This window comes from Dichotomopilus funicola (genome assembly GCF_033296635.1).
Source record: "Dichotomopilus funicola strain CBS 141.50 unplaced genomic scaffold C8A04scaffold_6, whole genome shotgun sequence".
Lineage (NCBI taxonomy): Eukaryota > Fungi > Ascomycota > Sordariomycetes > Sordariales > Chaetomiaceae > Dichotomopilus > Dichotomopilus funicola.
In genome coordinates this window covers 459,724-472,910 of record NW_026944027.1, presented here as the reverse complement: position 1 = coordinate 472,910, position 13,187 = coordinate 459,724, and the positions used below count along the sequence as shown (strand labels likewise).

Below are 13,187 nucleotides of genomic sequence, written 5' to 3'. Positions count from 1 at the left end.
AACCGCACCTCATCAGCAAAAGATTAATCAGTGGACGAGCTGGGAATCGAACCCAGGACCTTTCGCATACAAGTGAGTATGCTAAGCGAACGCTCTACCAACTGAGCCACACGCCCGTGATGATGTATTAGATGAACGTCGAGCCGGAGGACTGGCCTATCGTCACAGAATCGGAGATGATTCTTCAGAGATAATAAGATACACCTCGTTCCCTTGGACGGGCATAAGGTTGTCGACGGTGATATGGCCTTCATGGCTTCAATTGACATCCTAGAGGGTGAGCGAACGAAGAAGACGGGGTGAGACGACAATGAATGTCCCCGTAGGCAGAAAGCTTGCCTGAGGACTAATAAACCCGGCATAGCAAACGGTACCTGCCCCAGGGGCACGGCCGCATGCTTTGTATGGCGTACGTTAAAGTCGGGCTTTGAAGGGCCAGATAGGTGTCTCCCCGCGTTAACTCATACACCTTGGTGACAATGGAGTGACACAAGTTTGTGCCGCCCAAAAGACGGCCATTGTGGAATTCCACTGATCAAATTGTCCGAATCTACAGTTCTCCAGCCCCCCATACCTTGAGCGGCACAGGGGAAGTTCCAAACAACCGAGCCTTCGCCAATGAAAAGAACGGAATAACTCTACAAAAAGAGAATAAGAACAAAAATCGGTTATCCGGAGAACTCGCTCCGCGCGACCAATCTCGAGCCCAGCCAACGGCCCAAATTACCGCAGCTGCTGACGTCCAACCTCCACATACCAGTCCCTTCCTACGCTGCTCGAACGGTTGGGCGCCTAGGAAGCGCTCTCTCGGCTCTTGCGATAGCTCGCCTGTAAATGAGTCCCAAAAAGCGGCGTGTCAGCATCAGTCGCTTTGGTATCACCCCTTTGCCAACTTTCATTGTGTATGTATGTTTGATGTCCCCCGCGTCGCATAAAAACAAGCAAAAGCGGGCAGGGATTAATGCAACGCAAAAGCCGAAGCGCGACTTGCCTCCTGTTCGACCTGCAGCCCCTCGATGACGGGCGCCAACTCGCTCAGAATCTCCTGGGCCTTCTTGTGGAACTCCGTTTGCGCCGCGATCAGCTCGGCTAGGTTGCGCAGCGGCTCAGGGGTGTCCAGGACCTAGATATCATGTGCGTTAGTTTGGGAGCCTTCGCGGGCTTTTGGTGAGGCGTAGGGTGTAGCCATGTTGTATTGGCCCAGCTGGGGGGCAGCACAAGACTCACGTTCTTCATGACACCCACAGCCTCCTCAGTCTGGGTAACAAACTCGTCCTCAGCCTTCTCAATCTCCTCCTGAGCCTCGGCGCTCAGCTCATGCTCATCATGGGGCTCGTGCACACGGGGAGAGGCGCCGCCAGCACCAGGCAGCTTCCAAGTGGTACCCTTGACACGGGCCTTGACGGCGTCGAGAGTAAGACGAGCCTTCTCGACAGCCTTGCGGGCGCGCGTGGCGAACAGAATGTTGGTGTTGAGGGTTGTGTTCCAGCCGGCCAGAAAACGGCTCTGGACTTGAGTGTCCTGGGCCAGGCGGGCCTCGCCCACGCGCTCCATGGCCAGCGCATATTTCTCGAGCGCCGTCGCCAGCGGGTCTTCGCCGGCCTCTGTGTGTTGCTGGTGCAAGGTCTGACTGCTGGCAAGCGAGGCGCGGGCGACGGCGTGGTGGAACGTCTTGGGCTGCGGCTTGGCGCTGGGCGGTGCCGTCAACGCGGCCTGCGCTTCGGCGGGGGATGTCGCACTCGAGAGCAGCGTGACCTTCTCGCTGACTGTGCGACCGAGGTCCTGGAAAGTCTCCTTGATGTTGGGCGGGTAGTCATAAGCCTCGTTCGAGTACTGCGAGCTAGAGTATGGCGAAGGAGAGGAAGAGCTACGTCAGACCCTGGAACAAAAGACAGGCGACACGCCTTGGCATATCGCGGGGTAAGGGAGTGGTAGAACGTCGAAAGACTCACGTCACAGCAAGCATCTTCTGGTGGACGGCCTTGAGCGCATCAACCCGCTTCTCGAGGTCGATATAATCGGGAGGGAGCTGGGTCTATCGTCGGCTTGCATTAGCCACTTCTGTCTCGTCCTCTTTGTCTTCACCACCACCTCTCCTCACATCACAAAAGCATGGCGAACCTTGTCATCAGCCTGGCCCAACTGCTCCTTTGTGTACTGAAAGGTGCGCGAGGCAAAGGGCGTGATTTGCCCGCCAAACGAGCTGCCCGGTGTCAGTCAATGTGACAGTAATCCAGCGACCCAAGTTGCTGGAGCGTGGGGTCGCAGTGGTGGGTTTCGTACGTGAGGCTCTTCTGGAAACCTTTGAACGCGTCCATCTTGGCGGATTTAGTGACAAAGTCTTGGAATATTTCGGTCGAAATGCGAAATGCGTGATGAAGAAATGGGGTTGTTGACGAGAATCGCCTTATCGTCAACAAGGGGGAGCTTTTCCAAGTGATGCGGGCGGTGCGTGTCGCTGCCTTGTGGGGGGTCGCCAAGCCGCGCCATGCCCCATATTTCGAGACCGACAATCCCTGCTTCATTGGGGTAAGGAGTGAAATGATTGGGCACGTCATTACGCCCTGGGCGACCGCTTTCCTTTTCCCCTTCCCTTTCATGTGCTTCATGCTCTAAAGTTTTACTGTGAAATTAAAATACTGTAACTTGACATAATTCACAACGGTTGCGGTTCTCTCTGAAGAACATGGGTCAACCAGTCCAACATTCCGTTTGTATCACTTCAACCCTCCATTCTCAATCTGCTGGCTTCGTATCGTCCCACGAAGGTACCACGTTTCGACACACGTCCTCATAATCTCCCATCAACTGATCGCTTGTGGCCGCTTCGGGTGTGGTCCAAAACATAGCCCAGGAGCTCTCTGGGAGCTTACGTACTCCACACGACCGCTCAAAGTACCACTTATTCACGGGATTATTCTTGCGGCTGCGCCAACACACACCTTTAGGGAAGCAGTCGCGGACCATGGCGTTAAACACAATGTCCGCTACGCCGCCCGCGCCCTGGCTCTTTTTGAGCACGGCGAACTTGTCCAGGTAAGGGACGAGCCGGCCCGTGCCGAAAGCGGTCTCCTCGTCTACGCCGAAGGGCCGTTCCCACGTCAGAATGGCGCCACCCTCGTACTCTCCTGCGATAATGATCCCAGCGAGGCTGTCCTGGACGCGGCGGAGGTAGTGCTCAACGTCGAGCTTCCGGTTGAATGAGTCTTCGATAAGGTGGACCAGCCGAGGGAGGTCGATACATGTGTCAGTAAGTCGGAGTCGGGGTTTTCCTGGTGTCGGGGGCGTCCATGAACCCAAACGGGTATCCGGGAAGATAGTGACGGGCAAGCCCTTTTTCGCTAGGGTGGTGGTTGGCATCCGTGCTGAGGCGATATCCGGGTTCCGGCTCGTCGGTTTCACCCTACCGATAGGCAGCGAGGCCGAGTATATCGGCCGGTCGGTGATGAGATTATGTATGAGTGGATTTTGCCACCTCCTGGTCTTGACTTCGCCCACCAACGGCCCCCCAGATACCTGGTTAGTTTGGGTAGTCGAGAGCCGTAAATTGGCTGCCTCAGCCGGACTAGTTATGACTGCGGATGCCGTCGACGGAAGTATTGCCAGGGCTTTCTTAACCAGTTTGAGATTGTCGAGATGATTGGCATTTGCATCCCCTGATAGATTTGCCTCGCCTTGAGTAAGTGCTGCCTCCAGTTTGGTAAATTCCTCTTCCAGGTTGATGAAGACCCGCGCGCCATCCCCGTAGCCGTTTGCCGGAATACCTCCAACAGGATCGATGATGATAATCCGATCCACTAATCCTTTCCGGGTATGGCTGTTTAAACTCCTCTCGGTTCCTTCTCCCACGTTTGAGCGGCTGTTTGCCTGTAGGCCAGAAAAGAACTGAGCCAGAGCAAAAACCACTTCGTTTGGATCGGCCGGGGCGTATGCCATGGTCTCTTCACAGAGAGCCCTGGGCGGGACAACCACGATATGACCGTGTCTGATTGGTGTGTTGAATCCCTGGCCAAACCCAACATGGATATCCGAGGAATAAACCGACGAGACACTTTGCGACTCGCGAGCCGACTTCCAGATCGCTGAACTGACCATTTCGGCCCCTGGCGACCCATATTGCCCAATCGCCCGGATAACACGGTCTGTTTGCTGGGACAAGACTTGTCGTTGGGTACCTTCACCCTGACCGGTATCACAATCCAGGACGATCACACTTCGCAACCCTAAATCCCTCAGACGAGTGATCGTTCTAGCGATTCCATCGAGTAGCGGATCATCCCATTTTTGCGGATCTTTGAGCTTCACAATGGCGATGTGTGGTATTTCACCATCGTCCGCCATTGACACTCTCACGGGGCCCTGGACAAAACGCGGGGCCTCGTTCTGGCCTCGAAAGCCATCTTGGACGACAGTAGTGAAGGCGGATGCCTTTTTTGGTCCCGTACTTGAGGAGGAGCCGAAGGTGTTGATATAACCCTTGGCGTCGCGGTTGGTGGCAGATGACTCGAGCACCGAGATCAAGAATTGCTGGGAGGATTTAGAAACAGTCGGGATGAAAAGAAGGACAGAGTCTTCTCACCTTGTCCGATTCTCTTTTGTGCTTCCCTCCTACTGCCGAAAAAGAGCCTGCCCTCCCAGACTGAGCGCCATTCTCCGTTGATAAAGACCGCCGTCTCTCCACGCGGGCCGAAGCCTTATAGCAAGTCAGCTCGACAGGGTTTTCAAGGGAAAACAATACCTTCCCATAAAGAGGGAAAGACAAAAAATATCGTCATCGGGATGTTTCCTCACCTGGACTACTGCGTTTGCTCTCTTCCAAGCGAAGCCGCCTCTGATAAACATAGTCGAGTGAATTGGAGCGCGCAATGGATATTTCCCGGGTCCCCGTACGAGGTAGCCCGGCTAATAAATGAACTCTCAAATGTAAGTTGTGCACATAATATTTTGTTGAACTACTGCTAGAAGGAGGATGAGAGGGCGGTGATAATGAGTCAAGGCAAGAGAAACCCACTTGTCAACCCCGGCTCCTCGGCAGAAAGAAAAGTTATCAGATCATCAGATAAGACAGGGCATGTGGAACCACACCGTTTTTGTTCTTGGCGGAATGGTCTCCTGGATCTCAAAATACTCCTTTAGGTTCTTTTCCGGTGTACGTAATACCGCCCATGTACGGTGACGATAGTGCAATTGCACTACGAAACACCTCGGTGTAGGCGGCGTTGCCCACCGTACTGACCAGACCCCACAAGTTTCAAACACCCCGCAGTTTAGCTCTTACAAACAGCTCACCAACCCGGCCAGTCCCGGGGAAACTTTTGTAGTCAGCTCAACAAGTGGCACATTGTAACTGCACTTCACTAGGCTGCGCATCAGGTAAGCAGGGACTAAGCAGGACGTTCAACTCCAGCACTGTTATCATGGAAGGAGCTGTCGACTTCACTATTTTGGCATGGACCCTGCACCTGCCATTTGTAAGCCCTCACTTTCCGGGTCTGGGGTGAGGGAAGTGGGAAAGGGTTTCCCCGCAAATGTGCGGTGCAATTCCCGAGAATAGTGTATAAGACCATCTGTCACGGCAACTCAACCGCAATCCCGATCCGTTACACATGTCAAACACCACATACGCAACAAATCACCTAAAACCAACCAGACTACTCTTCAACAACCCCCGTATCGATTATCACGCATTTCGCTGAATATATCCTCCTCACAGTCATCATGGCGCCGAAGGCATTCTGGATTGGCCTGGGGAATATGGGACGGGTATGTGCGGACTAACCACTATGTACTGCTGGTGTGTCAGGCCGACAAAATGTTAACCATGATCCAAGGGGATGTGCAAGAATGTTGTAGAAAAGGCCGATGTCGAACACCCCGTCCTCATCTACAACCGCACCAAACAGCGCTCCATCGAGTTCAGCGAGAAGTTCCCCAGCGGCAAGACCGAAGTTGTCGACTCGGTCACTGCGGGCGTTGCCCAGGCTGATGTCATCTTCACGATACTCGCCAAGGACGACGTCGTCGAAGCCGTGGCGGAGGAGATTTTCAAGGCTGGGGATATCACAGGAAAGCTCTTTGTGGAGTGTTCCACCATCCATCCCGACACCACCACACGCCTCGCCAAACTCTTCACTGACCGTGGGGCTGAGTTCGTCGCCGCACCGGTTTTTGGCGCCCCAGCCATGGCCGAAATTGGCCAACTTGTTGGTGTTCTCGCAGGGCCCGAGGCCTCTGTGGAGAAGGCCCGTCAATACTTCAAGGGTGTTATGTCTAGGAACGACATCGACATGAGCGGCGAGCCGTACGAGAAGGCTCTCCAGTTGAAAGTGATCGGCAACACTTTTGTTGCGAACATGGTCGAGCAGCTCTCCGAGGGCCTGGTTCTTTCTGAAAAGTCCGGACTCGGCACACAGTACCTGCACAGCTTCGTTGAGAATATTTTCCCTGGTCCGTTTGTGGCTTATTCGACACGCATCCAGTCCGGGGCTTACCACGAGATGTCGTACCCGCTCTTCCCCGTGGACCTTGCCCTGAAGGACGCCGGGCATGCACTTAACTTGGCGAAGGCCAGTGGGGTACGCATGAAGAACCTCGAGGTTGCCAACGCGCACCTTCTCGAGGTGAAGAAGCATGACGGTGAGAAAGGAGACATCGCGGGTATCTATGGAGCTGTCAGGGAGGAGGCTGGGCTGAAGTACGAGAACAAGTAACAAGTGACGCGCTGTGTAAGTGATCGAAATCACACCGGAGGGGGAAAGTAGCGTTAGCAAGAACCTAGAAACATCCTATGCCGAATTTCCGTGGCTAAACCCCTGAACCTCAAGGTTTCAGTTGTTTACCAGTGGAAGCCCTCGTTTGAACATCTCTTCCTCTGCCATTGAGAGAACAGTCTGACAGTATACTGATAACCCTAACCCTGTCCATGTCGGCCGAAGGATTACCTGATGTTTGGGTTGGTCTCTTGTGAATGACTAAGCAGATCAGCCAAGCCCCTAACCCTGGCTGCTGCGGCGTGAGCTTCGGCCAACCTCCAAACGCCGCGCAACCAACCAACCGCTGGAAAGACGAGGTCGGTTTACTCTTCTACACTACCAAGATCGCTCGCTATCCGCCGTGCAACACCCTTCGCACTAGTGGAAACTTATCGTCGAACATTTGCATCGCACAATCTTGAAATACGAAACAATGGCCAACGGGTACGCCGCCCCATGCTTCTATCCAGTCGAACCGAACAGCAGGATGCAACGAGGCTAACACCAACACGCGCAGGTGGAGTGTCATCATCGGGCTGGTGATTGTCGTCGCCATGTCGCTCGCGGCATGGTTCTTCTCGCCTAAGGGCGAAAACCAAGTGTATGTTTTCCGAACCAGCATCGATTGCGTCCTCCTCCATCTCTGTCGCGTCTCGCATCCAGCAAGATCAGGATCTGCCCGGAGGCTCGAGCTAATGTGGTCTCCATCCTAGGCTCTGGCGGTCTTCCCTCATCCTTTCCATCGCGAGCTGCTTCCTTATGTGGGCTGTGACATTCCTTGCCCAACTTCACCCGCTCATCGAACCGAGACGGTCGGACCTGCGCAAGGAGTACATTCACCATTAGAGCGGCACTCTCAGGGGGGCTCTACGGGAAGGGTCAAAGCGAGGACGACAACAAGACATTGGGCGCGGGTTCATCACCACCATTCTCGCCGTCGGCGCGCGAATACCATCACTATTACTCTATATTCATCATCACCAACTGCTGTTGTACGAATACCCACGGCATTCTTCCATACAGATCTGGGACGGCGTTTGGGGCGCGCGAAGGGCGGGCATATTTCGGATTTGAGTTTTTGACATACACAGTGTTTTTTTGGGAGGGGAGATAGCAAAGTCTGGAGTGTACATCAATACAGCAGGCGGAGCCAATACAGAGAGTCGTTGCATCAGGCAAGCATGTCGTCGTGTCACAGTCACGCCGAGGGATTGCGATTCCTCGATCGTGGGACCGCGTGGAGCGTGAGAATTGGAAAAGCGCAATTTCGAGAAATAACCAAGCAGCAAGGAAACTCAATTCAGCAAAGCCAGCCCGGCATCTAACCTACAGCCAACCTCCCCGCCCATTCCCTCGCGTACATCAACATAGCCACAAACGCCCGCCCATCCTCCGCCACTCCCGTCTCGCCTGCCGAGTCTACCCCATCCAGGCCCGCCGCCCACAGCACGGCACGACCCATCGCCCAGCGACTCAATGCCCCGGCCATCGCCAGCAGCGCCGCCACGCCATACCCGCAGTCGAGCAGAATCTTAAGCGCCTCGACGTTATTTGCCACGACGGCCCAGCCGAGCGAGCGGGCCGCGGCGGGTACGTCGTATTCCCAAATCACCATGAGGATGGGGAAGAGTTTAGTCGAGGAGGAGACGAGCAGGGCTGTTGAGACGGAGTTGGGGCGGGTGTAGCGTGGGAGGAGGCCGAGAAAGCTGAGTGGGGAGTAACGCGAGGAGGTGAGGAAGCGGATGGAGCTGTGGAAGGCGATTGTTGAGAGGGCACAGAGGATGACTAGATGATCAGAAGGTGATTAGCCTGGGTGTAAAGGTTGTGGATATTCATTGGTTGCTTATATTCTGGGGGTTGACTAGAAAGGGAAGGGGTCACTCGTACGGAAGAACATGTATTGGAAGACTATGGGTTGTTGCGTGAGACGGCCCAAGTTGGCATTGTTGTTATTGTTGTGATTGGTGGTTTTGTCGGAACTGCCGGCGTCGGGAACAGATTGACGCTCGATACGCGCCCAAGTGAGGTAGACGTCGAACAACAGAAGTAGCACGCCGAGTCGTATTATCGAAGGCTAGTTTCTTGTCAGCTTGAACGTGTACCAGAGTGGTCAATGGCATAGTACCTACCGCAAACTTGTCCTCTTCTTTCATTAAGGTATTATGAAGCAAGTGCCTGTACACCTATTTTCGTATTCCACATCAGCTGACGCCCTTTAATCTCAACCCCCCAATGCCTCGCAACCCTCCGGCCAACACTCCCAACCCCTCTCCTGTTGAACTCACGCACCTGCGGCTTGATCAAAACCAGATCAATAAACAGCACGACAAAGTCATGCTCGACATACTTGTCGCAGAACCGCCCGCAGTTCTTGCATACCGTCAACCGGATGTTGTGACCACCTGACTTGTCGCCGCCGCCCTCGCGCCAGAGCGTCTTGACCGGGTGGCGGCACTCTATGCAGATGGGCATGGTTATCGTCGTCGTGGGGGGCCTTGCATCTCGGGAGCGCGGGTGTTGTTCGGTTGATTTTTGGGGGTTCGGGCGAAAACGGGAGGGGAACGGCTTGTCGATCTAAAACCGGAAGGGATGCCCGGGGAGCACCGGAGGTTGGTTTCGTTACTTAGTAGAGGGTTTGGGTGGTGGTGGAAGTGTTCTGTTGTAGGATTGTGGGAAGAGGTACTTTGGTTGTCAACACCGGTCGCGGTTGCGCAGGGGGCAGACCGATAAGACCTCGTTATCAGGGAAGTCCGACACCCACCCCGGATCAAGGAATCACATGTAACTAGCATCCACATCGCATCCTCAGATCGAAGAGACAAGATGACAACATCCTGAAATACCGGTTAGATAGACAATGTGTATTTTAGCGCTTTTAACCTCCTTAGGCATCAAGCAACTAGAGCCGTACCAAGACAAGAAATCCCATAAAACCGAATATTATTCGCATGAGTCCCCCACAAAACACTAAACTGCCATGCTCAGGTCTAGCCACTGATTTCTTTCGCTCTATATACAAAAAGAACAGGGAAAGTGAAGAAACAGACAATAGAGAATGCAAGATGTGCCGGCGCAAAATCGTCAATCGCTGCCGCCATCGCCTTTCTCCAAATAGAACTCAACAACGCCGGCCCACTGCATGCTAAGATGTTAAGAAGTATTCATTCCACAATGACAACCCCCGAGATACCAACTGACTGGCCCACGACGACGACGGGACCTCGTCACGAATACAACAACCCGACCGTCCAAATCCTCCTCTTCTCCCTCCCAGGCCTTCTTCCATCGGATCCCTAATCCGCCTTCTTATTCCTGCCTCGCACACCTGCAGTCCATTGTCCTGGCCGACTGCCGGAAACCGTTGACGACGACTCACCACCGCCTCCTGCCCCCGCCGAGGGTGGAGAGCCAAGCAAATCACTTGTTTCCCAAGCCCCGGCGGCCGCATTATGACGTCCGTCATCACTGCCCGTATCTGTTAATTCGATCAAATCTCCACCAACATCCGGTATCATGGCACCGCCACTAACACCTCCTACGCCAACCCCGGCCGGGCCCATTCCCGCAGCTCCCATACCTCCACCTGACCTTCCTCCGCCTCCCCGAGGCCCCAATACAGGAGTTAGCGGCCCTTGCCTAGCCCGCTCAAAGGCACCCCTCAACCAGGTTTCGACCGCAAGCGCCGCCTTGTCAAGCCCGGTGCCTTGCTGTTTGCCAGTATTCGACGCATCGCGACCGTCCTCGAATGGACTCTCAGCGATGGCTACGGTGGAGGTCTCAGCGGAGCGGTGGAAGCCGAACCGGGCAATTTCTGAGCCCATGACTGACATGGACGGGAGGGAGTCAATGTTGAGACCTGGGATGTGTTTGTTGGTCCAAGTGTTAAGGTAGTCCCGCTCTGGGCCGGGGGCGCGCACGTGGCGGCCCATGGAGCCGACGCCTCCTGGGCGGCGCATCCATGCTGGCCGAGGGTCTGCGGCGTCCGCGCTGGCGCTGCTGCCGGTACTGTTGAGACGGGATCGGTTGGGGGTATTGCTCGTGGTTGCGGCGAGGCGCTGGGAGGTGAGGACGCTAGGCCGGCGAGAGGAGGCACTGCGGGGGCTATCGACGGCGGGCTCGGAAGCTGCGACGTTGGGTAAATCACTAGACACTCGCGGGCTAGAGACCGTGGAGAGTGTGTGCACGCTTTTCTTCCGTCGTGGGGGGAAGTAGCCGAGAGATTTCCGAGGTACTCGGGCCACTTCAACTGGATGAGGGTGTGAGTCGAGGGATACCCATCGTACGTTCGTCCACGGCTTGTTATCGTCAGTGACTTGTGTTTGTTCCTGACGGTTGTCCTGGGAGTGGTTTGGGAAGAAGCCCTGTGTTTGTTGAGCGTCCCCGCCGAACGGATCGGTCGCATCCGGGGTTTTCGAGAGTAGATCCACCCGAGACGACGGGTTAGTTGGCGGATCGCACGGCCGCCCTCGGACCTCGCAGGCCTCCACCGGTATAGCCAACCATTTCCGCACCTGGATGTTGTCCCGTGACCAGAGACCGTTGGCTTTCCGGAAGGCATCTTCCCGACACCGATACTTCAGCACAACGCCGGCATATGTATCGCTCTTCTGAACGTGGTGGATGTAAGCCAGGTATTCTTCCGTCTCTTGGTTTTCCGAAGTGCTCCTCAAATCTTCGTCCGAACTTCGTTTCTTGAAACGTCTCGCAACATCGAGTCCTCCGTTGACCCCTTCGTGGCTCTCTAGCACGCTGGCCGTCCGCATGGCTTTGAGCGCAGCTTCTCTCTCGGCCCGTGACCCCGCACCAATATCGTCTGCCCGCGGTCGCCCTTCGCTTGGTGGTGCCGGCCCCCAAGTTGCGGACCGACTATCCTTCCCATTCCCAGTTTGCACTGTCGGTCGTCGTGGTCTGCTTCCATCCCTGCCGCGCACATGATGCGAGTCCCCGTCAGCATCTGGCCCTCCCCCAGCCAGGAGGGATGAAGCCAGCTCCTGAACGGAGGCCCAACTCGGCGTCCATGATCCGTCAAGCAATCCACGGCCAAGGCCGGCATTCTTTCCCCGATTAGGGCTTTGTACCACATCTACTTTGCCATTATTCCTCCCTGTGACGGACCCAATGCGTGCCTGCGGTATGGGGGAAGCGCCACGGCTGGGGGTTCGGCTGGTGGTCACCAGGGATGAAGACGACCCCCCATCGTGTTGGGTGCTGACGAGGCGGCGGTTGCGAGGACGGATGGACGCAGTGTCCGAATCGCGTGCAGCCGGCATCAGGGTGCTGGAGGAAGAACTCCGGGAGGGGGGCATTGCCTCGGGTATCTTCCCAGTCAGGCCCCAGAGCCTCGGCGCGCTGAGATAGTAGGGAAAGTAGGCGTGCGCATCAGATCGTGGACGTTTTGGATTGCGAGGCGAGGAGAACGCGCGTCAAGTGTTCAAAGGAACCGAATATCTCTGTAGCTCGAATTTGGCTGCGTTGGTGTAGAATGGTCGATTAGGGGGTACCTAAGTTGGGATGGGTTGGAGGTTTACTTTCCCCGCCACTGGTAATTTGGCGAAGAGTGCTTCGATAAGTCGATCGAACCCAGGCCACACCGAATGAGGGAATGTAGCTTCAATCCTCCGGCGAGTAGATTCAATCAGCCGTATTGCACAGCGATCGGGGAAGTCGAGCGGCTAAACGGTCCTGACCCAGGGTGGACACATCCAGGAAACCGGGTTAGGGCACGGGTTAGGCTCAGTCCGACCGAAGACATCGAATGCCGAATTGCAGCTGCAGTGTGTCCCCAAAGTTTTGATTGAGAGATCCAAGGTGTGGGCGTGGGAGACGATGTGCCTTGGTTTCCCTCGGGGAGTCCCGCTCCAGTGCTCCAGTTGCGGCAACAGCGGGTGGCGGCCCCGGTTTGGGCCAAGAACCCCCCATTGTGGAGTGCGAGCTGGTCCAACCCGAGTTGTTCTGACAGGTGGCCCACGCTGCCACGGCCGCTAAGCGCCTGCGGGGTGACCCTCCACCTTTGTCGGGCATCTGCGACAATGTGGGCGGAAAGCAAATAACCTGACCCTTACGGGCTTTAGCCTTCATACACAACCCTCTCGAAACTCTAACTCTAGTTCAGAAGACCGCTCAGAAAGCAGAATCCCGCGGTCTTGCAATATAAGGCAAGATACAAGCATTAAAAAGATACAGAAAGACCATAAAAATTGAATTGCGAAACATTTTGCGAGGGCCTGTCTGACATTACGATCTTCGGACGGCATCTGGCCATCGCAGTGGAGCAGGCAGGATAACACGTAATTTACGCATCGTAGGCTGTATGTTTTGTAAATACGCTACCAAGAAATCTGGTGCACGGGCCGTTTAACTGCGGGGCGGCAACCAAAGAAAGTAAACAAATACTGTGCCAAAGTTCCAAGGAGGGGCGCCGCGTATTCCGACAAT

At 55.3% G+C, this 13,187-nt stretch overlaps 4 protein-coding genes and 1 non-coding gene across 5 annotated transcripts; 1 reads left to right on the top strand and 4 right to left on the bottom strand.

Moving 5' to 3' along the window:
• Positions 1–31: 31 nt before the first annotated feature.
• Positions 32–116, bottom strand: C8A04DRAFT_t22. The gene has a single exon. It is a non-coding gene; the product is annotated as a tRNA-Ala (tRNA).
• A 676-nt stretch (positions 117–792) lies between these two features.
• Positions 793–2,318, bottom strand: C8A04DRAFT_34704 (BAR domain-containing family protein; the record flags this gene model as incomplete). The annotated part of the gene is made up of 6 exons (XM_062782922.1): positions 793–828; positions 992–1,123; positions 1,228–1,840; positions 1,953–2,035; positions 2,122–2,203; positions 2,284–2,318. The coding sequence occupies 6 exons, from the start codon at positions 2,316–2,318 to the stop codon at positions 793–795; spliced, it is 981 nt and encodes a 326-aa protein (XP_062640188.1).
• Positions 2,319–2,736: 418 nt separating this feature from the next.
• On the bottom strand, positions 2,737–4,842 carry C8A04DRAFT_9553 (uncharacterized protein; the record flags this gene model as incomplete). The annotated part of the gene is made up of 3 exons (XM_062785527.1): positions 2,737–4,527; positions 4,580–4,693; positions 4,792–4,842. 3 exons carry the CDS (start codon positions 4,840–4,842, stop codon positions 2,737–2,739), a joined length of 1,956 nt encoding a protein of 651 aa, XP_062640187.1.
• Positions 4,843–5,718: 876 nt separating this feature from the next.
• Positions 5,719–7,598, top strand: C8A04DRAFT_9446 (NAD binding domain of 6-phosphogluconate dehydrogenase-domain-containing protein; the record flags this gene model as incomplete). The annotated part of the gene is made up of 5 exons (XM_062785484.1): positions 5,719–5,763; positions 5,832–6,694; positions 7,070–7,196; positions 7,223–7,353; positions 7,466–7,598. The coding sequence occupies 5 exons, from the start codon at positions 5,719–5,721 to the stop codon at positions 7,596–7,598; spliced, it is 1,299 nt and encodes a 432-aa protein (XP_062640186.1).
• A 475-nt stretch (positions 7,599–8,073) lies between these two features.
• On the bottom strand, positions 8,074–12,058 carry C8A04DRAFT_9481 (Arv1-like family-domain-containing protein; the record flags this gene model as incomplete). The annotated part of the gene is made up of 6 exons (XM_062785498.1): positions 8,074–8,537; positions 8,640–8,826; positions 8,882–8,935; positions 9,042–9,253; positions 10,132–10,287; positions 10,330–12,058. 6 exons carry the CDS (start codon positions 12,056–12,058, stop codon positions 8,074–8,076), a joined length of 2,802 nt encoding a protein of 933 aa, XP_062640185.1.
• Positions 12,059–13,187: the final 1,129 nt, after the last annotated feature.